The following is a 27,607-nucleotide window of genomic DNA, read 5'->3' as shown; positions in this document are numbered from 1 at the left end:
CAAAAAAATTTAATTCAAAGAGCTATTGAGCTCAGAAGTACCAAACTGTCCCTCCTGGGTAACGTCCGGGCTTAAAATCGAAGTATAAAAATGTCAAAAATAATAAGAGCATTAATTATCTACTTTGGCATAATTTTGTCGATGTTTGCAGTGATACCTACAAATATAGTAACAATCCTACCCTTATCTAAAATGTTACTCAAGAAATACTTTTGTCCTTACTTTTGGATTTCCCTAATGTCCTTCCTGGGTAACAGACCTTAAAATCCATAAATTACCCATAATGCAATTGCATAGTCATGAAATATGATATTACATCATAAAGAAGATTGTGGAGGACCCCAAAACATCTGGAGAGTTTAGTAATTCTCTCTTAAAAAAGTTTTTATTTTGCTTTTTCGGTCACTGGTGAACTATGTCCAAAAATCATGTGTCTTTCTGGATAACGCTAATAAAACATATTTGATGTTTTGATATTTAAAAAAATGCCTATTTCATGTGAAATATGGCATTAATGTTTTAAAGGCTAAGATATATTTTAGCTGAGTATGCCATGTTTGACAGAGTTGTGGTGGGAAAATCATGTTTTTGTCCTTCCTGGATAACAGTTTGTCCTTCCTGGATAACGAAGATCTTCTGTTACCCAGGACATGTCCTCTGTTATCCAGATTGGACATGTTAATGAAAATAGTTTCTTTATTAGTATTTATCACGTTTCAAGCATTGTGTTGATAATGTTAGATTATATTAATAAAATAATATGTATTTCTTTAATCTTTTATGGCATTTTTGCATTATGTCATTCCTGGCTAACGGGATGTCATCCCGAGTAACAATGACACAGTCAAGTCATTTAACTCAGATTTTCATGGTATATTACACAATCATGTTTTCCTCAGTTGAGTATACAATAATAACCTGATAACCTTTACTGTAGAGCATTTTAAGACTTCTTTCATAATTTTTCTGTTTTTGGCATGGAATATTGTGTGACCAAAATCAAACGATGAGCCCATTTAATTATAAATACCCAAATATATCATATTAATTGTGTTAAAAACTTAGTTTTTTTGAACAGTGTGCGTTTGATGAGCTGTAATTATGGATATGCCTAAACATTTATATGCTAAAAAGGTAGACATTTAAATATTTTTTAAATCCATTCCCGTTACCCAGGAAGGACATTTTTCATGGAATAAATCACATGAATCATCAAAAAAAAATTAAATTGCATTTCTAAATTAAATTCCTGTTGTTGAGATGTATATAGAACACTCTAATGAAAATAGAAATTGCTTGAGTTGGCATTTTTTGACACTTTCATTTATTTTCAAATTTTAAATCCTTATTCGTCTTTGACCCAAGTACATTTTGTAAAATAATTACATTTTCAGGTCAGCTGAGGCGGATCTAGAAAAATATTTATGGGGTGGCGAGAGGGGGGCAGGAATTTTTGAGGGGTGGCAACATATGTCAAACGTATATATACTGAATTTAATCACAGTTATCACAGTTTGATGAACAATAGTATGTACACACTACAAAAGGGCACAGGCTGCCATTTACAAACTCATACAGACAAACTTAATCTCATCAATGTCCTGCATTTGAGGTTTCCTGTGGAACAGTTCATATTAGGAATAAGTGACCATACGATGTGATCTCACTTAATAGGAGATAGAAGTATGATAGAAGTATTATCACAGGAAAGGCATTAAGGTAAGACACGTGATGAGTGTCAGATGTGTGAGAGGGGAAGCAAACAGTTTTTGACTGTGTCAGAGAGGCAGCATTGCAGTACAAGAAGAAACTATACAAAGAAAAACTTCCCCATGAAGATCTATGGACTGAACTGTACTAAAGTGAGCAGAAATACACTGGAAATAAATTAAATGGGTCACGGCACTCAAACAAGGTACTGGACATTGTTTTTATTGTTTACTCAGAACACACATCTCCCCATTTGTCCCTCAGTAACTTGAACAATTTTTTGTTTAAGTGATGAGAAATACAGTACAGTATATACAATATTCACAGCAGTTAAGGCAACATGAAAGGGACATTTCATGCATGTAAATATGAGCTGCTGTATCAAAAAAAAAATCAACAAAAAGGCAAAGGGTATGTTACATCAAAATCTCCACAAACCTGAAAAGAAGTCACATATAATACATACATTACATTACAATTATTATTACAATACATTTTGCTCCCAGTCTGAAAAAGTACAAAACATTTTGTGAGTAGGTTCATACACGCCGTTTCTGGACAGTTTTATACTGTATATACAAAAGAAGAAACATTAAAAAAAAAAAAACAGTAACAACACTGCTTCATGTTCAGCAGGATTTACACCATTTACACCAGTGTCACATTTTAAACTTTGTTCCTCACACTTTTGGTTTTAGTAAAGGTTCTCAGTTGCCAAAACAAAGATATAAACACAGAAATTTAAAGTACAGATTCTGTTGAGGTCATCATTTTAACAGCTTTGTAAAGGCTCATCAGTGAGCATAACATGAAGTTGTCATGCCTATAACAGCTGAATGCGGCGATTTCCATGTTGCTCAGCAAAACGCTTCACAAATTTATCTAGATCTAATGCCCTTGTGCGTTTTGATTACAGCCAAACTCGATAGTCTCTTTTCTGTCATAGTTGACCGCAAATAAGTCTTTATGAGCCTGAGAGATGAAAAACTTCGTTCACAGGATGCACTGCTCACAGGTAAAACAACCGCTATTTTACACAACCTGAAAAACTCATAAAACACATCCAGGTATGGGTCCAAAAACTGAGTGAACTCCATTAGAGTGGTAGGACTCTCATTTTTCCCCTTTTGTCTGTCTAATACTCTCCTTGTCTGATGTAACTCATTTTTGAGATCCTGAATATTTGAATCATAAGCTTCAGCCAATAACAGAACAGCCTCCTCTCTCAAAAAAGTTGGACTTGACGGATTTAGTGCCTGGACACCCTGCATAATGTTACAATTTGTGTTAGAAAACCTTCTTCCTATTTCTCCAATCGTGTTATCCAGAACGATAGTTACGTTATTGTAACTCCAGATTCTATGAGTATAGGCGTAGCCCTCTAAGCCACGCTATTGGGTTTATCCCTTCGCGCATGCGCAGTCGTGAAGATTTTCTTTTTCCCGCCCTAGCGTGCCGCTCGGGCTTCAACTACATCCGCAAATACTGTATATAAACAGAGCGGACCCGTAGCTCTGCTCCCAACATAAGCTTTTTCTTCAGCTAATGTAACTGGAGCAGGTGGCCCGGATCTTAGAGGGCTACGCCTATACTCATAGAATCTGGAGTTACAATAACGTAACTATCGTTCTATTTCGTATAGGCTTCGCCCTCTAAGCCACGCTATTGGGTTAGGGCGAAGCTGATGTAGTCAATGCCACCTGCGACCCAGAGCCCACAGTGGAACATAGACTAAACTTTTTCCCTCTGTCTCTCTCTCGTGCACTGACAGGGGACTGTATCAGATAATCCGCTAGAGGGTAGTACATGATTGATAATTATGGGACGCCCGAGTCCCTCCCAGCCACCCAGAGTAGGAGGGGGAGGACCCCAGGCAGTACACATGCAGTGGCACATATCATGATTGTAGGCGTGCATGGCAGTGAGAGAGGATGTGTGATAGCGACAAATCTATATACATATGTACATATATACTGTACATAGGCTACACATATATGTGGGACGCCGCTCTCCTCTCGGCACCTGGCCCACATACGACGGGGCATCATCCGTCGTTGAGTGAGGATAGGACTGACTGAGTCAGAGAGGGCTCGGACATATCCCTCAAATAGAAATGGATGAAAGGGCATGGGGATGCCCAAGAGGCTGCCGCGCAGATGTCGGCTACTGACATGCCTCTGAACAGAGCTGTTGATGCCGATAGTGCCCTTGTAGAATGTGCCCGGATGCCCTGGGGGGGCTCCGCCTCCTCCGTGTTATAGGCCTGGGTGATAGCTTCACACAGCCAGTGAGACAGACGCTGTTTTGACAGGTTCCCCAGTGTTCCCTATAGTGTATAAACCGCTGTTGTGTCCGCCTTATGTCCGCCTTGCGTAAAACGTACTGTGATAACGCACGCACCGGGCACAATCGGTGGGAAACCTCCTCCACGCCGTTGTTATGAGGCGGAGGGAAAAAACCCTGGAGGGAAAAAAACCCTCGACCGAGGAATTTGTTAAAATTTTCGGTGTGAAAGAAGGGTTAGGCTGTAGGGTGGCTGCACTCCCGTCCCCTCTAATGGAGAGACAGGACGGTGAAACTGACAGCGCACATAAGTCGCTCACTCGCTTGGCTGATGTCAGGGCAAGGAGAAGCGCCGTTTTTAGGGACAGCAACCTGAGAGAGGCTTGTGCCAAGGGCTCGAAAGGAGGCTTCCCCAGAGCTCGAAGCACCAGGGCCAGATCCCATTGGGGAGTGAGAGAGCGCACGGCGGGTTTTTGTCGTCTGACCCCTTTCAAAAAACGCTTTACTAAGGGGTGCGCAAAAAACGTTCTCTCTCCATAGCCTTCGTAGCAGGATGAAATGGCCGCTGCGTAGGCTTTGACTGTGGACGGAGCCAGGTCGTTATCTACCAATGTTTGGAGATAAGTCAACACGAGAGGCAGTGGACACGATATGGGGTCTGTTTCCCTCTCCATGCACCAGCGCTGGAAAGCGGACCAACGCGCCGCGTAACACGCTGTTGTGGAGGGGGCTCTCGCGCTCTGAATAGTGCGCACCATGGCAGGAGGCAAGCCTAACCTCTGCAGGCGTTCCCGCTCAGCAGCCAGCCCCACAGTCGCTGGGTTATCACCGGGGGGTGGGATATCGCGCCGTCCAGCTGTGACAGGGCGTCCTCGCGCCACGGCAATTGCCAGGGGGGACCCGCCAGCAGCTGGACCAGTGTCGGGAACCAGGATGCGCTTGTGCGCTCCGGCGCCACCAAGATGACCAACAGATTCTCCTCCTGGATGCGTTCCAGGAGACGAGGAATCAGAGGGACCGGGGGAAAAACATATAGGAGGGTTCTGGGCCAGGGGTGGTGGGAGAAAGCATCCACGCCGAGGGGTGGATTGTCCCGTGCGCTCAAGGAAAACCACCGAGCGCACTGTGTGTTTTCTCGTGAGGCGAACAGATCCACCTCCGCTTTCCCGAACCTGCTGCACAGCTTCTGAACAATAGTGGGATTCAATTTCCACTCGTGAGAGGGCCCTCCCCTCGACATTAGGTCTGCCGCCCGGTTTAGTATCCCGGGGATGTAGACAGCCTTGAGGGACAGCAGGTGACTGTGTGCCCACAGCAGAAGGCTCCTGGCTATTTCCAATAGCCGGGCCGAACGTACGCCGCCCTGGCGATTCATGAACGCTGCTGCAGTAACATTGTCTGTCTGTCTGTACGACGACATGTCTCCCTGCTACCACCGGGGCAAAGTGTTTCAAAACTTTCAGCACGTGGACAGCTCCAGGCAGTTTATGTGTGGGAGAGGGGGGGGTGGCCATTCTCCTCCCACCACCTGTGATTCGCACATTCCCCCCCAGCCAGTGAGGGACGCGTCCGTGTACACTGTCACGTATGACCTCACCTTGCCCAGGGGAACCCCAGCTGACAAGGTCCGGGGCTTCCCCCAATATGACAGGTCCGACTGTAGGGAAGGAGGAATGATCAGCATTCGCCACTTGTGACGTATGGGGTTGAGACGCTGACGGAGGAACCACCTCTGGATTTTTCTCATGTGGAGAAGCCCCAGGGGGACCACCATGTAGCCCGCGGACATCATGCCCAGAAGGCGCATGACGGACAGCGCTGACACCTTTGCGCGTGGCGTGGTGCGCGACAGGAGAGAGAGCAGCACGTCTTGCCTTGGTGTTGACAGCCTGGCTCTCATAACAATCGAGTTTAGCACTACGCCCAGATAAACTATCGATTGTGTGGGAACCAATGAGCTTTTCTGCCAGTTTGTGGCGAAACCCAGTGTCTGCAGGTGCTGCAGAACTGCCACAGTGTGCAGCGCCGCCGTTTCCCGAGAGGGAGCCAGGATGAGCAAATCGTCCAGATAAAACAGGACTCTGACGCCTTTTTTCCGTAACGGCTGAAGCGCCGTCTCCATACACTTGGAAAAAGTGCGGGGGGGCCAGTGAGTAACCGAACGGTAGTCGGTTGTACTGGAAATGAGCCCCTCGGAAAAAGAAACGCAGGAATTTCCTGTGCCTGGGAATGATTTGGATGTGAAAGTATGCGTCTTTCAGATCCACAGATGTAAATCATTCTTGGTGGCGCACGCATTCCAACACATGTCTGATAGTCAACATGTGGAATGGACGCTCCATGACGCACCGGTTGAACTGGGACAGGTCGAGGATGGGATGGAGTGAGAAAGTAGCGGGAATAAAACCCCTCGTTCTCCTCCCCCGGAGGAACGCGGGAAATTGCTCCTTTTGACAGCAGTTCCCGTAGTTCTGACGTCATGGTGTCTGATTCTGCCCGGGATGACACGGTTGTCTCCAACACGCCCGCAAAACGAGGCGGGGGGGAGGCGAACTGGAGTGTGTAGCCTCGTGATATCAGTTTTGACATCCACGAGTCCATGTGTGTCAGCCTGATCCATGCCGCGCTGTGCTCTTAGAGCGGGCGCGCGCATGTCTGTGTGTTTATAGACATAGCTAGCAAGAAGCGCAGAGCCCGTCCCGCCGCTGGGCGAGACATGAGTAGATCGTGTCGCCCAGCCCATGGTAGGGCCCTGTCGAAAGGGTGGCGGGTCATCGTTGTCCTCATCCCGCTGGCATAGCCGGGGGGAGGAGGATAACTGAGCGGCGCTAATTGAAGCGGGTGTGCGTATGCTCCCGCTGTCTGCATAGTGAGAGAGCGGTGACCTGGTGTGTGCTTGTGTGGGGAACATCTGTCATAACATCAGCGTAATGTTCAGTGGGAACAAGGGCTAATTGGTTGGATGGAAACTGCTCTTTAGAAAGACTGAAGTGGCCCTTAAAAGGGCCGTTGTGTTTCCGGTTTCCAACCGTGGAGGGACAGACGTTCCCCGCGCCCCGTCATTGCCACCGTCGCCGCTGCTTGCTGGGTGGCTCCGGGGGCGGGTTTGACCAGGTGGGAGCCGCCTTCATGGTCCTCCGGCCCCGTGAAACCTGCCGGTCAGGGGCCGGCTGCCGCTGTGGGGGGGCAGGCGGAGGAGCGGAGGTCGAAGCCTGGGAAGGCGCAGCCGCAGCAGAGGCTGTGGGGCGTTTCCTCTTATGGCGGTTGGAGGAGCAGTGGCGCTGCTGATGGGCAGCCGCTTTCCAGGAGCCAAGCCGCCGTAGCCGCTCAGCTTCCTCGGTCGCCTGGTGGAGGTGGGACGTGGCTGTCTGTAAGCGAGGCCCAAATAGCCCATCGGGAGCTATGGGGCCGTACAGAAGCTCACGTCTGACCTCCGTGGGTTGCTGTGACATGTGGAGCCAGATATTTCGCTGGGCCACAGTCTGCCACGCCTGGATCCTCGACAACGCCACCGTGGTCGCCGTGGTGAGGGTGAGGATAGCGGTCATCGCTTTGCCAATCTCCGTGGCTAGCTCCGGAGGAAGAGCCTCCGGGTTGGTGGCCATGGCGGAGACGGCGGAGGCTAGCAAGGCGATGTTGTTTTGCGCCGCCAAGCCCTGGGCCGCACATTGGTGTGACCGGTCAGTAACCTGGGCGCAAACCTGATCTTGTGGGGACGGGGGGGTCGGCTTCCGGTGGCCAAAAAAAGTAGCCTTCGGGAGTAGGATTGACGCCAGGCTCTGCTCCAGGGGGGGACCGAAGGGAAGCCTGCCTGTGTCGCCATGAACTCGTGTGAACGGGGCATGGCGAGAGACTGGAGCCCTCAGTTTCCCGGGCTGAGCGAGAATGGCCGAAGCTCCGTGAAGTGCGGCCAGAGTGGAGCCCGTTTGGATGGCGGTTCCTGGGAGTAGACATCACCGCTCAAGAGGCCGCGAGTGGGGGCTGGAAGCTCCGCCGGGAGCGCTATGCCTCTGTGGTCCGCTGCCTTTTTAATGATGTCCGGCAGGTCCAGAAAAAGAGCCTTGGTGGTGGAGGGTGGAGCTGCCTGTGGCAGAGGGGACGACTGCTGAGGCGGTGCCCCTGGCCGTTCTGGAGACGGGGAGAGCCGTAGTGGAAAGGCGTCAATCCCTGTCTCGTGTTCCAGTTCTCCCAGCGGGGAGGAGGGAAAACCGGAGAGGGAATCGTCATTCGGGGGAGACGAGTCATCGGACCCGTGCCCGTCGAAGACGCCCTCTTCCAGCGGTTCCAGGGCGTCGACGGTGTCACGTCCATCTGCTCAGCTGCCGTCCCCCTCTCCGTCGACCTCAAAAGCCAGAAAAGCGTCCGCCCGCCGTTGAAGCTCTTTAGAAGGCAGGCGGGCGCAAAAAGGGCAGGAGGCGTCGGAGGTGAGAGCCTTGCCGGCATGAGAAGCACCGAGGAAGGTCTCGCAGCAGGGGGTGGAGATCCGGCGAAAAGATGTAGCCGGTCTCGCAGGAGGGGCAGGAGCGGACGCCGCTTGAGCCGGAGGTCTTCATAACCTTCTTCATAACTGCTTTGCTGAAGAAAAAGTGGGAGCTGAGCTACGGGTCCGCTCTGTTTATATACAGTATTTGCGGACGTAGTTGAAGCCCGAGCGGCACGCTAGGGCGGGAAAGAAAATCTTCACGACTGCGCATGCGCGAAGGGATAAACCCAATAGCGTGGCTTAGAGGGCGAAGCCTATACGAAATAGAACTGGATAGTACACAGAGACACAAAAAGTGTTTGCTATCTGGAACTACATGCTGTCCCAAGGTGGAGTGGATGACAGTATCCTGAAGCACCTTTGCTGTCTGTCTTGGCCTCTTTGGTTTTCGCTGAGTTGTATCAATGTTACTTCGTTGACATAAATCAAGTGTTTCACTCCACATTTCCTCAAAAGAGGCTTGACTACGGTACTGGACCAGTGTTTCTTTAAGTGCTTCAATAAGTTCAACAGCCTTAGCATAGTCCACTGTTTTAGACTGGAACATGTCACAAAAAATGTGAGTCACTCAGGACCTTTCTGAACAGAACAAGAGATCCAGCAAAATTCAGATCAATTTGAGCCAATATCCCTCTTGCTTCTACAGCTCTTTGTGGATTGTTCTCAGATGCAATCTCTTCAAGCACCTGTACTATTGCAGGCAACCTGTCCATAACATTGCGACATGCTATGTGCCTACAAGCCCAACGTGTATCACTTAACTGTTGGAGTTCCCTTGGTGCACCATCAAACATCTCCCGCTGCACTTCCAGCCATTTGTTATGTACATAAGACCCAGACATGAATACATAGTCATTCCAGTAATGAGAAGAAGTTTCCTGCATCTGCCACACTTTTTACAGCGTCTACTATAACTAAGTTCAAGCAGTGTGCACTACAGTGAACATAGAAGGCATGTTTGGCTACTTCTTTTATTTTTGCTTGAACACCTGCATGTGCCCCGCGCATCACTGCTGCGCCATCGTAGCCCTGGCCTACAAGGTTGTTCTTGTACTCCAGCCCATGCTTCTCAAGGAAGAATATAATCTTGTCACTTAAGGCGGCAGCATCCAGGTGTTCTGCCACTTCAAACTCCAGAAAGCTTTCATGAACCACACCGTTGTAAAAATATCTCAGAACAAATGACATTTGCTCTTTTTTCTTAACATCTTTAGTTTCATCAACAATAACTGAAAACTGCTTGCTCGTTTTAACTTCCTGGATGATTTCTTCTTTGACCATTGCAGCCAAGCACTCAAGTATTTCATTCTGTATTGTTTTACTCGTGTATTTTGCATTTTTAGCTTGTTGTTCAAGTCTTTTTAATGATGGGGTTATGGTTACCCAGCAGGTCTAACATAGACAAAAAAACACCTTTTTTTCTGAGTCGAGAGACTCCCTGTGACCCCGCTGTGCTATGTTTTCTGTGGCTGATAGAACTAAAATTTCAGCTAATGTTTTAATGTAGTATTGATTTTCAGCCACCTGCTTCTTTTTTTGCTCATCCATTATTCCAAACATTGAGGTATTTTTATCCATAATTTTCTTGTTCTCTGTCCATGCGAACATTGCATTTACATGGCCTTCAGATCTGGCATGAGAACAGAAACCACTGTCTTTCATTGTAGCCTTTTTCCAGTTACGATAACCCTCGAATGAGGTGAAAACAGTCCTTGGAGCATCGGGGAGGGAAAAATGCCTACAAGCAAAACAGTAAGCTGCATCTTTTGATTGGGAGTATTCTAACCAGGGATGAGATTTGTACCAGTCGCCGCGGAAGCTTCTCCTGGCTCCTCCCTGGAGGGTCTTAGGGAAACTCTCATGCATTGGCTGCACTGGCACCTCACACCTGGACTTGGATACGTCTAGAAGATGGAGGGGATGAAAGATTCATACTGAATTACATCTAAATTTATTATACAACAATATTACAACTAGTACAAATATAATCAATTAGGAACTGTCATTGATTAGTTATAACCATCATACTGTGTTAACACACACTAACATTTTAGCCTGGGAGAGTATTTTTAGGTTAATTTGTTTAATTTTTTTTACAACAATAGAGCTAAAATACATTCTACACAAAATATAAAAACTCATCTCCCCATCTCATCACACTTTAACACTGACAACTTTCCCTAATTATTCATATTTAAGCAAACATGAATTTTTATATTTATTTGAAATCTAAGCAATGTCTCTTAAATATTATAGCAAAATGTCCATCTTTGTCATTTGTTGTTCTTATTCATATGTAACTTAGTATATATATGCAGAAACAATTTCCATACCATGTGGACCAGCTCGACTGGAGCTCGTTGGTGATGGCCCAGGCACTCTTTCACTCTTTTCCCTTTCACTGTCTGAGCCCTGCACGCTATCTCCCTCCTCATCTTGGTGGTGTTCTCCCACCTCCTCCTGTCCCTGGTCGCCTTGGCCTTGTATTCTCTCTCTGTCACCTTTCTGTTGCCCTTTTCTCTCCACCTCATCTTCGTCTTCTCTCTCTCCTGCCACCTCATCTTTGTCTTCTCTCTCTCCTTCCACCTCTTTTCTCTCTCCTTCCACCTCATCTTCGTCTTCTCTCTCTCCTTCCACCTCTTTTCTCTCTCCTTACACCTCTTTTCTCTCTCCTTCCACCTCATCTTCGTCTTCTCTCTCTCCTTCCACCTCTTTTCTCTCTCCTTCCACCTCATCTTCTCCGTTTTTTCTCTTTGGTGAGAAAAAACTATCTATGCTACCTTTCCTCTTCATTTCTGTAAGATTCAAAGTAATTTTACAATGTTTTCCTTGACATACGTTGAATCATTAGCTTTTGTAGACTACACAGAACAAACATCAGACCTAACTAACATTATATGTATAGTTAGCGAAATAACGTTCTTCAACCTGATTTTTATCATCTCAAAATCAGCATCGCAACTATGCTAGCACTGTGCTTTCGTTATAATTTAATTTCTTGATAGATAAGTGAATCCGTTTTTACCTCTTTCCTCCTGTGTCTCCTCGCGACTCCTGGCTCCCTCGCTTTGCGCCACTCAGTTTTCCAAACAAAACAGGCTCTTGCTGCTCTGGCGTCATCTCGTGCTGCATTCACTGCAGTCGGACATTGGAGATTCGCGCTCGTAAATTGTCAAATTGGCCATAACTTTTAATTTGTTGCTGCCAACTGGGGTGGCAGCAGGGGTGGCAAGGCTTTCTTTTAGGGTGGCATTTGCCACCCTATGCCACCCCGGTAGATCTGCCCCTGGCTGATTGTATAACTACCGAAGACTACTGTTTTTTTTTGTGAATATGCATGTAGTGTATCTGTGGACAAATGTGTCAACGCCTGCTGTGATATTCTCAGTGGTTACTCTAGGGCATAATGGGAGTAGCTGAGATTCTTGAGCAAATATACGTGTGTCACTATAATTAAATGTATAAAGATATAAACACAATCATTACATTTCCTTTTTAAATATCAAAGCTGTGAATCAGAGCAATGAAACATTCTTTTTGGATTAATGCCCAGCGGTTATGTTCTAAGGCACAAACAAACACACACACACACACACACACACACACACACACACACCGCAGGAAGGTGCCACATTGTCGGATTATGAGTGAATGCAGAGCTTTATCCTGTCTGTTTCTGTGTGTCTGTGTCAGTTAGACTTGTGTGTCGGTATGAGACACTAGGGGAAAAGCAGCGGTGGGAAATGAGAACACTGTTATTGGCTGGGGGTTACACATCCAAGTGGGCCCAATGGGTCTTTGTTGATACCCCAAAACGTTCCGACTTAATAAAAAGAAAAGAGGAAAAAACCAGGCAGAGGGCAGGGTCTCTGCAGATACAGACACCTGCACACACTTCTACTGGGTCAGAAGTGATGATTGAGAGGGATTACTTTTTTATTGGTCTATACATTGTTTTTTGAATAAGTTATTGCATATTATACTTGTAATATGCCAATGCTAAAAAAACAAGTAATTAGTGTCAATTTGTATGAAAATGCACAGGATTTTTTTTGAGGGAAAAGTAGTTGTAGATTTTCCTACAATGGTAAAATGGAGCAGTTTAGACCTCCAACATGTATTGAGCTCATCTGTCTCATTTTAGTGTCTGTACCTATTGTAGCTTCGATAATTACATTTTTGTTTTTTTAAACTTGAAGTCATGCATGTCCCTCTTATGTTTACACACTGTAATGGCAAAAATTACATTTAAGCATGATTCTTAATATTCTTGTTTTATTTCTTTTTCTGTTTCTCTCACAATGCTGGAAGGGAGTTTATCTCATTCCCACATGTAGATTGCATACACAAAGTCTGGAGACGAATGCGTACAGGCCTTGTTTGAACTGATAAAGGTACAAGGTCACCCTAATCTATCAGTTATTTCTCCCTGGATAGTTGAGACTTCTCACATAGTTGAGATAAACGGGATGTCTAAACCTTGGGGTAGAAAGTGGTACAGAGGGGAAGAGGCGAAATGGCTCCAAGATGTCTCCTGTGTTTGAGATTGTTTCTCTGTGTATCAGATTGCCTGTGAGAAATGCAGAGTCATGTTAAGCCAAGTGCGTGTGTGCTGTAACTCTGAAGATGTATTTAAGCTCAGTGTTTCTGTTCACTCATTGAATACACTTTTCCACACGGGGCTGCTGTGCCTTTTGTGAAATCGTGTTCCTCCTATATTTGCAATTATACTTAATAAAATACAAAAACCTAACTTGGTTTAGTCTTTGACTGTCCTTATTTTGTTTCAACTTCCTATTTTAAAACATCTACACCTGCTGCATCGAAAAACTTCCACCACAACACACACACACACTCACACACACAGTTTCAGCCAGTATTTTTTATTTACAGTGCTTTTCTTGCTCCTCATCAGATGACGCAATATACCTGTTTGTCGTCAATCATCCTCAACACAAAAGCCAAGTAGAGCTGTTTCAATATGTTGAGGACGACCACTCACTGCTGCATCTGAAAACCATAAAACATGACCTTCTCCACAGGTACAGTAACTGCACTTGAGATTTACTGAATACAATAGGGTGATGTAGTCAGTGTGCAACAATATTTGTAAAACTATCCCATCTTATCATAAAATAGTTATGCATATTGTGTCTAATAATATAATGATTGTATAAAATAAAAGTCATTTTTCAATTCTGATGTATCTTTCCATGCAGTGTAAACGATATTGTGGCAGTGGGAGTGGATAGCTTCTATGCAACCAATGATCACTACTTTACCCATGAACTCCTTAAAGGTTTGGTGGAGCCTTTTCTGTCTCAGCCTTGGGCTAATGTTGTGTACTACAGTCCTAAGGAAGTAAAAGTGGTCTCTGAGGGATATTACTTTGCAAATGGAATTAATATCTCACCAGACAAAAGGTAAGAATAAAATATGCAGGGTAATGGTTATTTATCATTTGAAATATCTAAATTTCTTCGTTTTAATATTCTTTTTCTTTACAGACATATATATGTGGTAGATTTATTTGACCACAATGTGCATGTGCTGGAGCGGAAAGAAGACAATGGGTTGGTCACTGTGAAGGTAAATGATTCCAAATGTCATCGATATGAAAGTGCACTGATTTCTTACGGCACATTTCAATAATCCATTTTAAGACTGATGAATGAATATGCTTCATCAGCTTTTATCATTTTTTAATTTTATTTTTAATTTAATTTTGTGTTACTAAATTTTGTATTATACAAATATTACACTATACAGTATGTTTGTGTGTAAAGTCTAATAATGGATATCATGATATAAATCATCAGGATGTTAGTAATCTTCCAATATTGTACAGTAGTCGTTATTTATGTTTTAGTTTAACTTATTACCCAGCTCTAGTTGACATTACTTTCAGAATTATTTTTTTGCAAAGACAGCATCCTTTAAAGGAAACTTCCAGCATTATTTGAGTATTGTTTTTACATTCTCCATGCCTTTTTAATATTAATTGTGACCGTTTTTACAATAATGTTGAATGATAAAGGAAATTGAATGATGTCAAATACAGTTGGTAAAGGCTATAAGTTTACATCTTTAATGGAGGTAACTTGAAGTATCAATACATGGATTTTATTTTGAAAAATTTACTTTGAAATACAAATAAGAGTAGGCACAAATAGCAAATATTCTTCATGTAATGAGATTAAAATGCTGCAAAACCAACACTGATGCTTAACAGTAAGGGAGTTAAGAAGAAAAACAGGTTATGCTAGAATTGTTAATTAAGTCAAGATACCAAGATGCATGTTTAATCATAACCTTGTCTGTGACACCTCACCAGTCTGTGGCTGTGGGTTCGCTCTGTGACAATATGGAAGTGGAACCTGAAACTGGTGACCTGTGGTTAGGCTGTCACCCCAATGCATGGAAACTTTTTATGTTTGATGCCAAGGACCCGCCTGGATCAGAGGTTTGTTCACTTGTGAGAGGCCAGACAACATATAACAATATAATGTTTATTTTGCTGTTATCTGCCATATTCTGCTTACCTAAACAGAAGATCTAGCTATCCTCCTTTCTCATGATTATGTCTTCTTAAGGTCATCCAAATCCAGAACATTCATTCTGATCAGCCACTGGTGACTCAGGTGTACGCTGACGATGGCCACGTGCTCCTTGGCTCCTCTGTAGCAGCTACATATGGGGGAAAGTTGCTCATTGGCACTGTGTTCCATAAAGCCCTGTGCTGTGATTTGAAGTAGACAATTATTCGTAAACATATGATGTAGTGATGATTTGAATGATGAGATATATATATATACATACATACATACATACATACATACATACATACATACATACATACATGGATATTACAGCACATGGAAAATGCTTTACCCTGTTCTACTAGACAGGATCTGATAATAAACCCAGAAAAGAGTGTCTGAAGATCCACTAGGAGGAGATTGAGGAAGGTAAATGCGTTGTGTTTACCTGATTCTACAGTATAGCAATACGCCCTGGTTACAACAGCATATTTGAAAGTGCTTTCAGACACAGAAGTTACTGAACTGCCTGGATACTTGAACCACTCTGCAATAAGTACTAAAACATTATTTTCAATCAAACATTTGCTTTGCTGTGTATCATGAAAATAATATTTTCACTGGTCTCCTGAACATTTGAAATCTGTACAGATGCATTGTTTGTAACTGAATGGTTTAATTGCTATTGTCACATTTGTTTCATGTATTTGAATGTAAGTAAAACGAGTCGTGCTGCAGTCGTCCATGTCGTTTGTCTAGTGGTTCAGTGAATGTGCACTCAAAAGTTGTGCACAACAGATTACTGCACACAAAATGATTGTATATTAATCTGGCAGGTTTGAAGGATGCTTGATAAACAGCATTTTAATGCTCGTCAGTAGACATTTTTTGTGTAACTCGTATGCTCTTTTCCCACCCACAGCCAGGTCTTTTTTTTTCTATTTAAATGTAGTATTCTTTTCGTCTTTAGGCTCAAATATTTAATTCCAAGGTGTGCTGACACAGTGTGATTGTGATAAATACTGAAGTGACTTGTAGGCTTGCCATATCCATATATGTTGCTGGATGAGACATTTTTTATTGGAATAATTGTGATATAGAACATATGTAATGGTGCTTCTTGGGTACACGCTCTAGCTCCATCTCTGGTGCTGCTATGTAAATGCACTCTGAAAGGCTTCCTGTTTCACCTTTAATTTCTAAACGTGGCTGCCATGAAGAAAGTAATTGTTGCTGCTGTTGTTGCTGCTGTTGCAGCTTTCATTGGACACCGATTTCTTCAACTAAAGTAAGTATTTACTATTTTTAGGAGTAAATTGGAGACCATATATGGAGGTAAAGTAGAGGTTTAGTACTGCTTATCAAAGTTGACAGCTGTTGTTTCAAAGATAAAGTATGGGAATGCAGGTAGAAAAGAATGTACAAGTGTATCACTAGCCTACTCAAGCTCTGCAAATGACAGATTATGACTGGCAGGATCTGTTTTGTTTTTCTATGAAATGCTTTGTCATGTTTAAATTTTCTCTGCAGGGAAATGGCCCTCACATCCAGAGATGTGCCTGTGAAACACCTCAACTGTCATTATTTAAAGAATATTGGTAGGCATTTTTAACTTTGTTTATGTCTGTGTCTTAATGTTTGGATTTGAGATGTCAAATATGTTCTTTAATTTAAACATGTTTCTGGACTTGTAAAATGGGACCTCACATGAAGAGTTTGAAGTCCAGTTTACTGACATTAGGTCACTAGTGTCAGCAGTGTGGTAATATATAACCAGCTTTATTTTGTTTTGTGCAGAATATGGGGCAGAAGATATCACAATACTAAGAGATGGACTGGCCTTTCTAAGCACAGTATGTTATTGCTGCATGTTATGCATTTCCCCCTACTCATTTCCTGGTTCTCCTTCTAATCTCTTAAACAACATCAACATGAAATCAAGGACTAAAACAACTTTTGAATGTACACATGTTGTGATTGGTTTAAAGAAATGCCAATAAACCAGAGCACGTTTTTCTTCCATCCCGGAATGCTATTTGGACTAGCCAGATCCTCCTCTACAGCGCTGTGGAAGAAGGTCTGGCAATGCGAGACTACATAAATCTTAACCACTGCATCAATGCAATTTTTTTTTTTAAAAGCTGCAGGAAGTAGGATTAAAAAACGCCAGAATATAAAGTAGAGTGAAACTTCCTCCTGCAGCTCTTCCTCTCCCCTCTCTGTCCTCCCTCGGAAGTAGTCATATCATTCACTTAAGTAAAGTACTAATACCACACCCATTTTCTTTGTAAAACCCTTTGAGCTGACATACTGTGATTTAAAGCTTTAACGTTAGTTAGCTAATTCAATTTTCAATTCAATTTTATTTATAGTATCAAATCATAAGAGTTATCTCGAGACACTTTATAGATAGAGTAGGTTTAGACCACACTATAATTTATAAAGCCCCAACAATAAACAAACATAAACTTGAATTTGCCGCAGCCACGAGCTGGGGTTAGCAGCAGGCAAACTACCGTCTTGTCTATCATGTTTACGTTTCCCCACACACCTCTTACACGTCTCCTTGTTCAGAGGGCAGCAGTATGCAGTGCCGGCAAACGAGCCAGTGTTTGTGCTAGGCTAAAGGCTAACCCCAGCAGACCAGATCTCCCGACTGTTTTCACAGCAAATGTCCGCTTACTGGACAATGAACTGGACTACTGATTTTACACAATTTCGTGCTATAATGAAGTGTCTTATCTAATTGAATTAGCTGCAGCCCTAAACCTTTGACTATCGTAAACAGAACTTGCACCGGCATGTGCATCGGAATTTGCAGACCAGCCAATAGAAACACTCGCTGTGAAATGACATGTGATTGGCTAAAGTTTCCTATGACGGATATATTTACTAAAGCCTGAATACCGAGGCAAGGAGGAGGTGTAGAATTCTGGTTTTCTCTAAGACCAATTGAATTACAAAATGCTGAAAGGTTATATTGATTTTTTTGCCCAATGTCAAAAATAAAGTGCCCACCCCAGCTTTAAATAATCTTTTACATTATGTTAAATTATGTGTCAACTGTTTTAAATTAGTTGTGATTACCTGTTAGTTGACATAATTCAGTAAGTAATGACGCCCTTAAGCAAAATCATAGATCTGCATCAACATCTTACATGCAGTGTTTCCCACTCAGGGGTTGAACTATCCTGGAATGCCTTCATTCTCTGATGAAAATGAGGGAAACCAGGGAAAAATGTACGTTTTGGATCTGCTGCACCCGAGACCAACTCCAGTGGAGTTGCAAATCAGAGGAGAGCTCGACCTCAGCTCTTTCAACCCACACGGCATTAGTGCATACATCGATGAAGCAGGTAAAGTACAAATCTTAATCTGAGTCATCACAATCAGAATACTTTTTAGTTGCAGTTTCTCAGAGTCAAATTCAAGGTAAAATAAGAGTAAAAAAGAGCAAGTCAATGAGTATAAAGTACATAAAGCAACAATAGCTACAATAATAAATAAATAAAAACGTTAAGTCGAAGTAAGTGAGATTAGGTTAAGATTAGGTTAAAAAGATTGTTTCAAATACTATTGTAGTGCAGTGTCAACATAAATACAGTACAAACATAAATTAGTACAGTGTGATTATAAGTAGCAGCAGTGCATAAATAACACCTTTGTACATGTAGCTGATAAATTATTGCACCAAGTAATTATTGTACATAATTGTCCAAGAATATTGAGATGTGATGTGGAGATACATGCTGTGAGACCAGTTTTGACACAAAGCGTGTATCACTCAGAGGGAGGAGTTATATAGTCAGGTGCAACATCTCTATATAACTATACAACAACAAAAACATGCATCTATGCATGAAATTATCACAATTATTTTTTTAAATGAAAGATTGTAAATGTTGTCTTCAACATGAAACATTTAAACACTGAACATGAATCTATTACCAGTTTTTAGTGTATACTTTATACTTGGACCAAATTATGCAAAAAAGGCTTGAAAAGACTGAAAAAGACAATAAATTACAAAAGACAAATAAAGTTCCAGTTTCTTTACATCAAAAGATGTCTTTAAGGCACTGTGATTGTTATGATGAACGCTCATCTAATGCATACCAAATGAAATGAACTGGAAGTGAGTCTCTGGCACTTGCTGTGTTCTGTTGAAGAACAATAAAGGCAAAATGTTACAGTATACAGTAATCCAGCTAATTAGAGAGCAAGGAACAGAATAGAAAACCAGTTGTTACAACCACAGATTTCCTTGAAAGGACGTGGCAAAGAATTTGTTGACTCACACAACAACTCCCTGCGGATACAGTAATGCAATCCTTTAGTGGTACAGCAGATTGGTAAGCAAACCTCATGTGTTTCCTAGTTTGTAATTTACAGGTAACGAGACCCAACATACTTCCATACAAAATGTAATAAAAATAAATGGAGGAGACCTGGATTCATAAGTTTTGGGTTGTAATTATATTACTTACCAGGCTTTGGAAGTAAAATGGATTGCAAATATAGTTTTTAAGGATTTTACTCTGCTGCCCCAGAGATTTGAATTGTATTCATGGTTGCTTAGCTCTTCTTTAGCAGTTTTGACTCAGCAAAGTTAAAAATTGGTTTATAGGATAGAACATAACTAATTAGAAATAAGGAAAATACAATTAATAATAGAACAAGCATTTTTAAAGTAAGAATATTTAATATTTCCATGAAATCAAACCAGATGTTTGCTCTTATTTATGGTCTGCATTTCTGCAATATTAATTAAATGTATTTACTTTCAGTAATAATTACCTATCTTTTGTTGGTAGTGGTGGAGTCTGCCATTCCCACGAGGGGTTAAAATTGTCTTCACGCATACAGGGGATTTGATTACCAGGAATGCAGTGTTACTGTTTGTACTTTGATCTCATTGATATCAGATTTAACTGTTAACTGTATAGTCTTTTACAGCCATATCAGAGCTGCTAATGCTAACCCAACATTTTCCACTGCTGTTGCTTCACATTAAAAGACACCAACCAGACAAACACTGGGGGGCTTTTTAATTGTGAAGCAGCCACAAGAAATACGCTGTTATTGTCACAGAGGTTAGCGTTGACTGTGATTGTTCATCAAACGTGTCAACATAAGACAATGGCCATTTCTCTGGGATCCGCAGTGTTCGACCCATAGAAATAAAATTGGATAGAAAGAATATTGAGCTGTTTGCCATGGTCATTTGACTAGAACAAAACAAAATGGCTGTAGTTGTCATAGTGACAACACAAGTCAGTGGGGCCATAAAGTTTGTTGCAGTTCGCTGAGAGAAGAGCGGGCTGTAGTTCGGGGGAGGTTCTCTGAAGCAGTAGGGAGTGAGGAGAAGGGACCGTTAGACCCAGCCCGCTGTTGGGCTCATTTTCTGTAACTGATGCAAAGCGGACGGCTGGCTGGCTAGTTAGCTAGCTTGCTCACTCCGCCATGCTCCCACGCCACATGGTGCAACAGTACACATAACGTTACACATAAAAATGTCTGCTGCTCTGACCATTCTGCTATGTTGATTTGAATGGGAATGTCCTTTCTATTCATTTTATTTCGTTGGTTAAACCACACTCGCTGTTAAGATAGTAGCCTCGAGTGTCGCTATATCAACCAGGACTGAAAGCTTAGGGATTACAACTTTAAGTAAAACATTAAATTGTAATGGTGTGACAGTAATACCAGAGCACGGGTCAGACACTGACAGAAATGTTTTTTATTCAACCATGCTGTGAGGTCCGGAGAGAAATGTGCATGATTGTTATATTCTAAAGGTAATGAATAATACACAACACATTGATGTTTGTTTGCAGATGACTCTGTGTACCTGTTTGTTGTCAATCACCCGCACCACAAAAGCAAAGTGGAGATCTTTCATTTTGTTGAGGAGAACACACTTGTGCACCTAAAAACTATTACCCACCCCCTACTCCACAGGTATGTACTGTATAATAAATCATTCCTAGTGTCACACATGTTGACGTTTGACAATCTCTATATGCTTTTTATCTCATTCATCGTTTCTTTCAGTGTCAATGACATTGTTGCAGTCGGAGTAGAGAGCTTCTACGCCACAAATGATCACTCCTTTCCCAATGAAGCGCTCCACTTTCTGACTGTCCTCCTGGGTCTCCCCTGGTGTGATGTGGTGTACTACAGTCCAAAGGAAGCGAGGGTGGCAGCAGATGGCTTTATGTCTGCAAATGGCATCAACATATCGCCTGACAAACGGTTATTCCCAATTCATTTCAGCAATCACTGCATGTTTTATAAATTGAATGTATTTCCATAGCAGTATGTTTTCTTTGCATCACTAAAATAATAAAACAGCAATTGTTTTTGTTTCTTTACAGGTATATTTATATTTCAGACATCCTTGACCATGCGATCGATGTTTATGAAAGACAAGAAGGGGAACAATTAGTGCATCTTAAGGTAATACAGTGTTTTCTTATTTTCTACGCTCAGTGAAAAAAAATAAAAAAAAATAAAGGCATAGTTCATTTTTGAAAATACGCTTATTTGCTTTCTTGCCAGTAGTTAGATGAGAAGCTCAATACTACTCTTTCATCAGTTAAATATGAAGATACAGCAAGCAGCCAATTACCTTAGCTTGTCATAAAGATTGGAAACCCCCCTGTGAGACCTGAAATTGTTTTTACACTTAACTTTTTGTACGGCTTTAGTAAACAAAATATAATGTGTTGATTAATGAGCCTCGGAGGTGTTGGTAGGTGGATTTTGTTGTGCCTCCACACCTGCTTTAAGTTTTCTAAGTTATTCTGTCGTTTCTCTGGAAAATTGACTGTTAACTGACCGACTATTTCTGTTTGTTGTATAATTTGAGAAAGGGGCTGGTAAAATAAGATTTTTTTTCTTCATCCAGCTCCTTTCCGATCATGGATATGCAATGTAATGTAGCAAATAATTTGTGGTTTGATTATAAAATGTGTCTGTTTCCATGAGCGGAATAAAAACAAAGTGAAGTGGAAGTTTTCTGGTTCTCCGCACACAGATGTCCACTTGGATGATCTGATTAAAATTTGGTGGTCACTGTGACTTCACGAAGCACATTTTTGACCATAACTCAATACGCTAATTATGACACAATTTCACACAAATGTCTAATACGATAAAATTATGAAGTGATATTTTATATCTAAAAGGTCAAAGGTCAACTTCACTGTTAGGTTATGATGTTCTGTAAAAACACTTTTCTGGCCATTATTTAACTCTATAAGTCAGGAACAGTAAGGGGAGACATTTGGTTGGATACTGAACTGTTGACACTAATCTTGAGTGCCCACCCTGAAACTGTGGTGATTTTATAGATCTTCTGTGCTGCCGGGTTGACGATGTGTGTGAAGCATTTATGTTTTAGAATTTGTAGCTTCTTTGCAGCATTGTCTACTGTCATGGCTAAAACTTTGTGTTCTATCAGAATCTGCTTTATTGGCCAAGCATGTGAACACGTACAAGGAATTTGTTTTTTGTTCTCTCAATGAACTTCCACACCAATAGTACAGTACAGCAGAACAAGAACAAGAAAGCTTAACAACATCAAGTCAAATGTGTTTTATTTATATATCACAAATCAAAAATTTACCTCAAGGAGCTTCACAATCTGTACAGCCAACAACGTCCTCTCTCCTTTGACCCTCGACATGGATGAAGAACAACTCTCGGGCTTTGATCTTGTCCTTCATCTTTCTCTCTGCAACAAGCTGCCAATCTGCCACAGCTTGTTGCAGAGACACTGAGAAGGGTAATTCAAGATGGCTTTGATTTTATGTCCCTTGTCTTCCTCTCTGCCACTGCCTCCATACTGTCCAGTTCCAACCTGATCACCTAGCTGGCCTTCCTTAACAGCCTGTTGAGACTGCTGACCATTAAGCCTTGATGCCGTCATACTTCACTCTACACTTTGTATCAGTAATCCTAGAGGACAGAATATAATTATCAGTTTACTCTATGTAATCTTTCCAACCAGTCTGTAGCTGTTGGCTCACTCTGTGATAACATTGAGGTGGACCACAGGACAGGTGACATATGGCTTGGTTGTCATCCAAATGGCATGAAGTTGTTAATGTATGACCCTGAAGATCCACCCGGCTCTGAGGTTAGTGTTTTTTTGTTTGTTTTTTTGTTTGTTTTTTATGAAATGATATATCAGCATTGTAATTTTATTTGCCTGACAATTTTATTCCTGTTTTCTCCAGGTCATCCGGATCAAGAACATTCATTCAGAGCAGCCAGTGGTGAGCCAGGAGTACGCTGATAACGGCCATGTGCTCATAGCCTCCACTGTAGCAGCTCCCTATGAGGGAAAGTTGCTAATTGGCACTGTTTTCCACAAAGCCCTGTGTTGTGATTTGAAATAATCTGTGTATTTTGTATCTAGGGTTACTACTGTTTAACAATAGAAATGTTGTAAGAAAAGATTTGGATAGATATGTGATGAAAATAAAATCTTGATTCACCGTTTGCAAAAGAAGAGTAATATTTTACCTGATAAAGACACTGGCTCATGTCATTTTAAAGCAGGAAACCATTTTAACATTCATTTTGTGTCCTTTTCACAAAATGCTGTTTTCTTGATATGAAATGTTTGTTTTCTTGAATTATAACAGTATTATAATATTTTCATATAAAACTCACAATACAGCCACAATTTTGGTAAAGGTATAGGATGTTTAAGAAAATATCTTTTACCCTTTTTCATCTTTATCCATTAACAAATCTTCCTCTACTACCTTCGATGTTGTAAACCTAGTCCTTCCACCACCAGGATGCTGTACCCTTTTCTTTTTCATAACACATTTGGTCGGTACAGTGAAGAAGATACCAGCAGCTTCTGAATCTCCTTCTGAATTCTCCTTATTATCCGTCCTCACACATTCTGCAGGTTTAGTGTCTCCGCCGCTTTCTTGTATTTGAGGACGCGCCTCGTGTTCGCCTTCTACCACAACAGCCCCTGCGTTTATGAACAATTGACTGACGCTGAGCATGCGCCTGTGCCGAGGCGAGTGATCCAGGGTCTGGATGTCGGTGGCCAAGATGTCGCTGCAGCTCTTGGAGCGATTTATGCTCTCTGCAGGCTTTCTTATATATGCTGTGGTTCCAATCTTCTTGATGACGGTGCTGTAGTCTTCCTCCTTCTCTGATAGGAAGTTGAAGATGTCGATAACAGATGGTCTTACTTTTGGGTTGTGCTTCTCCTTGACAGGCTCGGGTTCCAGGTGTCTGTGCCTGTGTCTTCTTTTCTTAAGCACCTTGTGGGCTTCCACAACCATGTGGACGTTCCAGCTGAAGAACAGAGACAGCCAGGCCAGGCCCATGTAAATCCATAACTCTGCGAACACTCTGTACAGTCTGGGGTATTCCATGTTTGGATTTACACCTGAAACGAGAGCCGATGCACCGGCGTGACATTTATAACAAAGGATTTAACGAAACAAAAAGTTCAGACCCACAATTAACTTCAGAGAAACATTAACCTGAGATGATGTATGCCATGAATCAAACATACCTGCCACGTAATCTCCAAAACCAACCGTTGTGAGTGTGATGAAAGAGAAGTAGAAGCCCTCTAGGTAGCTCCATCCTTCCAGAGACATGAAAATAAATGGAGGGATCACCAGGTGCACGAACAGCCCCCATAACAGGAATATGACTGTACAGGTTAACTGGACCTTTTTCTGACCGAAGGGAGAAAAAGAAACTCGTAACATCTTTATGTAATATTAAAATACCTTGATGGAGCTGCCGTTTAATACAGTATTCAGATACTAACTCCAGCTTTCAGTCAGATTCTTACCACTGAAACGCCTTTATGGATCAGAACCTGGGACAGACGTTTAGCCCGGTCTCCAAAGAATGAGCCCAGCTCGCTTATCCATACCAGACACAGGGGGATCCCACACAGACCATACAGGATGCAGAATATACGACCACCTTGAGTCCTGGGAGCAACATTACCATAACCTGTAGACAAGAGGATATGTTAATGCACAACTCTGAAAGATTATAAGGAATATTTTATAAAGGTTTATACAATGTTTATTAATGGTTAATAAGTAATTTAGCAATCCTTTAGATGGGAAATAAAGCCATAAGGATACAATTTGGGTTGCCAGGTTGAAAAATAAATTGGCTACTGGGTAGCATCCATTTCAGCAACAAGTGCATTACATAAAACATTAAAGAGCAATTAAAAACATTAATTGAAGAGAATGGAAATGAAGACAAGCCAAAACCGAATAAGACCGGTACAAAATACAAACGTTACAGTGCAATGTTAGAAATGAGCAATTACTTAATTTAATAAAAGGCAGCATCAAACAAAAAAGTCTTCAGCAGCGGACCTGCAGCTTTCTGGGAGTTTGTTCCAGATATGTGGAGCATAGAAACTGAACGCTGCTTGTCCATGTTTAGTTCTGACTCGGGACAGAAAGCAGACCTGTCCCAGACGACCTGAGAGGTCTGGATGGTTCATAATGGCAGAAGATCAGAAATGTATTTTTTAACAGTATTATTTTGAAATAAATTCTTACATATGCTTTGTCTTTTTAACTTGCTTGGATGTTCATTTTGCAGGAAGACCTCTCCAACGCAGTTTGATCACTTGCATAGAGATCATTTACAAATCCCTTCATTACAAATTAACATTTACAACTGCAGATTTAATAAAAAGTACCATTGTAAGCCATCACATGTGCAGTTATTGATTTAATTCATTAGACGGGGCCAGGGGTTTCAAAAGGATTTCAAAATACAATTTTTTTTTGTTCTTTATGACTAAGCATTAATAAATTATTAATATTATTACAAAGTAGTATTGAGCTTTTTTCTGTCATTTTGTTTTTGCCAAATGAAATGGCTAAAATAGTATATTCTGTCGCACATTAAAAGTAGGCTGAATAAATAACTTGAATGAAATCAGTAAACATAAAACTAATACCAGCTAATTATATCAGTGGCAAATATTGTAGATGTCATACAAACCAATAGTGGTGACAATGGTGGCAGCAAAGATGACAGAGTTTGCCCAGTCCCACGAGTTGCGATGTTTCTCCCCAGTGATGGTCACACCTTGGCCCGCAGCCTGTGACACTATCTGGGAGAGTAAACACACTAAAGTCTCAATTAAACCCATTCATAAACTACTATAACTTTTGCTGCTACTTTCCTTTAATAACACCAATAACACTACACACTGATTGAAAAAAACTTTATTGCGGCTTATTTCCCTGTCAACCTCACAACTCACTTAAGCCATTAAAGCGGACACACCTTGTGCAAACATTCACATTTTTGAGGTTGAAGGAGACATGCGCATTCACGCTCAGCACACCACCACCCATGTGCTGTTTAAATCATGAATGTTGCAAACATTCTTGCACCCTAACAAACATGGATATTAGGCTACAACTAAAGTTTACTTAGTTGTAGTTAACTTTAGTCGTGTTGGCCTACGGCCTACATACCGCTTCGGCCAGATTTATGGTTGTTGTCTATTCTTAAGCAGGAAAACCACGTTTTGTGGTTTCCTGAAGGCGACGAGACTTCTCTTTTACTCTCAAGATGTAGCTCCAATTTAATACAGTCTATAGCGTTTTCTCCCCTTATTTTATTTGACTTCCCCTAATGTGCGCTTGTTTTATTCTGTTTTGTTTGTTACCTGAGGTTGGGGGTGGGGAGTGGTGGTTCAAAAGAAGGGGAAAAAAGTGAGCATTGCACTTCTTCCTTTCTCTTTGTTGTAAACGTAGCCATAGGCTATAGCCTATTTATACTAGTGATGTAAAATAAATATAAAATATATAAAGAAAGAAATACAGTCTAATAAAGGTAGCCAATGTTCTATTCGTTTGACTTATAGCCTACTTTTAGGCTCTCTAATAACTTTATGAGAGTTGATTGGAGCTCTGATCAGTCGCCGCAAAAGTTAGGCTATACTCACAGAATAATGCCTAATGTTGCCTTCTTTAGGACACATGGACAACTTCTCTCTAACAGCCGTGTTTTTCGTCTTTCACACAATTAAAAACAGATGCATACCTCTATAATCTCATCCAGACTTTCCTTTGTTAAGCAGGCATGGTTCTTCAAAATGTTTTCCTTTTGTAGGATATATTCGTCTCTGGCTGCTTTCCAATTTGGCTCTTCGAGAATTTGGAATATCGCGGCCCCGATGGACAGATAGAAAATAATACACGAAGTTAAAAACGGACCCTGATCAGCCATATTAAAGTCATAACTTCAGTCTTCCGAATGGCTCCGTCCTGCGTTCTGTCGGTATCCTACCCGCCCAGCTTTCTTCCTGGTAAAACATGGGGTTGCATTACAAGGCTCTCAGTGGGGACCGATAAACTCAGCTCCATTGTCATTTCTTCTGGCGCTGTAGGCTATTTAGGCTATAGCCGTATAGCCTATAGAAATGATCCTATTATTATCAACAACCAGTGGAGAAATACAAACACACTTATTGTCTTTAGTCTCACAAAACTAGGCCTATATAAAAAAATAGCATATGGATTCAAAATTTCCACGCAGAAATTGTCGTTGTGGG

At 41.9% G+C, this 27,607-nt stretch overlaps 3 protein-coding genes and 1 long non-coding RNA gene across 5 annotated transcripts in view; 3 read left to right on the top strand and 1 right to left on the bottom strand.

The window, feature by feature from the left end:
* The window catches only part of LOC116049366 (serum paraoxonase/arylesterase 2-like), a 22,447-nt gene extending 6,695 nt beyond the window's left edge, over positions 1–15,752 (top strand). Inside the window, exons 5-10 of one of the 2 annotated variants that reach the window (XR_004898538.1) lie at positions 13,392–13,518; positions 13,696–13,899; positions 13,984–14,065; positions 14,811–14,939; positions 15,070–15,281; positions 15,332–15,752. Coding sequence is in view for 1 of the 2 variants with exons in the window: in XM_036006247.1 (XP_035862140.1) it covers positions 13,392–13,518; positions 13,696–13,899; positions 13,984–14,065; positions 14,811–14,939; positions 15,070–15,231 (704 nt within the window). In the remaining variant the exon portion in view is untranslated. The remainder of the gene's footprint in view (positions 1–13,391; positions 13,519–13,695; positions 13,900–13,983; positions 14,066–14,810; positions 14,940–15,069; positions 15,282–15,331) is intronic. The other variant, XM_036006247.1, reaches the window with a different exon arrangement.
* LOC118496064 lies at positions 1,734–11,759 on the top strand. The gene is made up of 3 exons (XR_004898539.1): positions 1,734–1,765; positions 5,964–5,966; positions 11,618–11,759. It is a non-coding gene; the product is annotated as an uncharacterized LOC118496064 (long non-coding RNA).
* Positions 15,627–23,492, top strand: LOC116049365 (serum paraoxonase/arylesterase 2-like). The gene is made up of 10 exons (XM_031298936.1): positions 15,627–15,718; positions 16,007–16,303; positions 16,546–16,613; positions 16,813–16,868; positions 18,194–18,371; positions 20,853–20,976; positions 21,070–21,270; positions 21,393–21,474; positions 23,030–23,158; positions 23,259–23,492. The coding sequence occupies exons 2-10, from the start codon at positions 16,230–16,232 to the stop codon at positions 23,418–23,420; spliced, it is 1,074 nt and encodes a 357-aa protein (XP_031154796.1). The 5' UTR covers positions 15,627–15,718; positions 16,007–16,229; the 3' UTR covers positions 23,421–23,492.
* On the bottom strand, positions 22,533–27,607 carry LOC116049364 (potassium channel subfamily K member 5-like). Its single transcript, XM_031298935.2, has 5 exons — positions 27,097–27,607; positions 26,044–26,155; positions 24,857–25,023; positions 24,569–24,737; positions 22,533–24,439 (listed from the first exon to the last, which is right to left on the bottom strand). The coding sequence occupies exons 1-5, from the start codon at positions 27,280–27,282 to the stop codon at positions 23,748–23,750; spliced, it is 1,326 nt and encodes a 441-aa protein (XP_031154795.1). The 5' UTR covers positions 27,283–27,607; the 3' UTR covers positions 22,533–23,747.

The sequence above is a fragment of the Sander lucioperca genome, chromosome 10, assembly GCF_008315115.2.
Source record: "Sander lucioperca isolate FBNREF2018 chromosome 10, SLUC_FBN_1.2, whole genome shotgun sequence".
In the NCBI taxonomy this organism is placed as follows: domain Eukaryota; kingdom Metazoa; phylum Chordata; class Actinopteri; order Perciformes; family Percidae; genus Sander; species Sander lucioperca.
This window is presented reverse-complemented; position numbering and strand designations above follow the sequence as displayed.

Excerpts from the sequence above, each read along its gene's own strand:
- LOC116049365 (XM_031298936.1), top strand. The coding sequence starts at position 16,230 with ATGAAGAAAGTAATTGTTGCTGCTGTTGTTGCTGCTGTTGCAGCTTTC. Across the intron at positions 16,304-16,545 it reads CACCGATTTCTTCAACTAAA|GGAAATGGCCCTCACATCCA; the intron begins GTAAGTATTTAC and ends TTTTCTCTGCAG. Across the intron at positions 18,372-20,852 it reads TGCATACATCGATGAAGCAG|ATGACTCTGTGTACCTGTTT; the intron begins GTAAAGTACAAA and ends GTTTGTTTGCAG.
- LOC116049364 (XM_031298935.2), bottom strand. The coding sequence starts at position 27,282 with ATGGCTGATCAGGGTCCGTTTTTAACTTCGTGTATTATTTTCTATCTG. Across the intron at positions 25,024-26,043 it reads CACCATTGTCACCACTATTG|GTTATGGTAATGTTGCTCCC; the intron begins GTTTGTATGACA and ends TCTTGTCTACAG. Across the intron at positions 24,440-24,568 it reads TTTTGGAGATTACGTGGCAG|GTGTAAATCCAAACATGGAA; the intron begins GTATGTTTGATT and ends CTCTCGTTTCAG.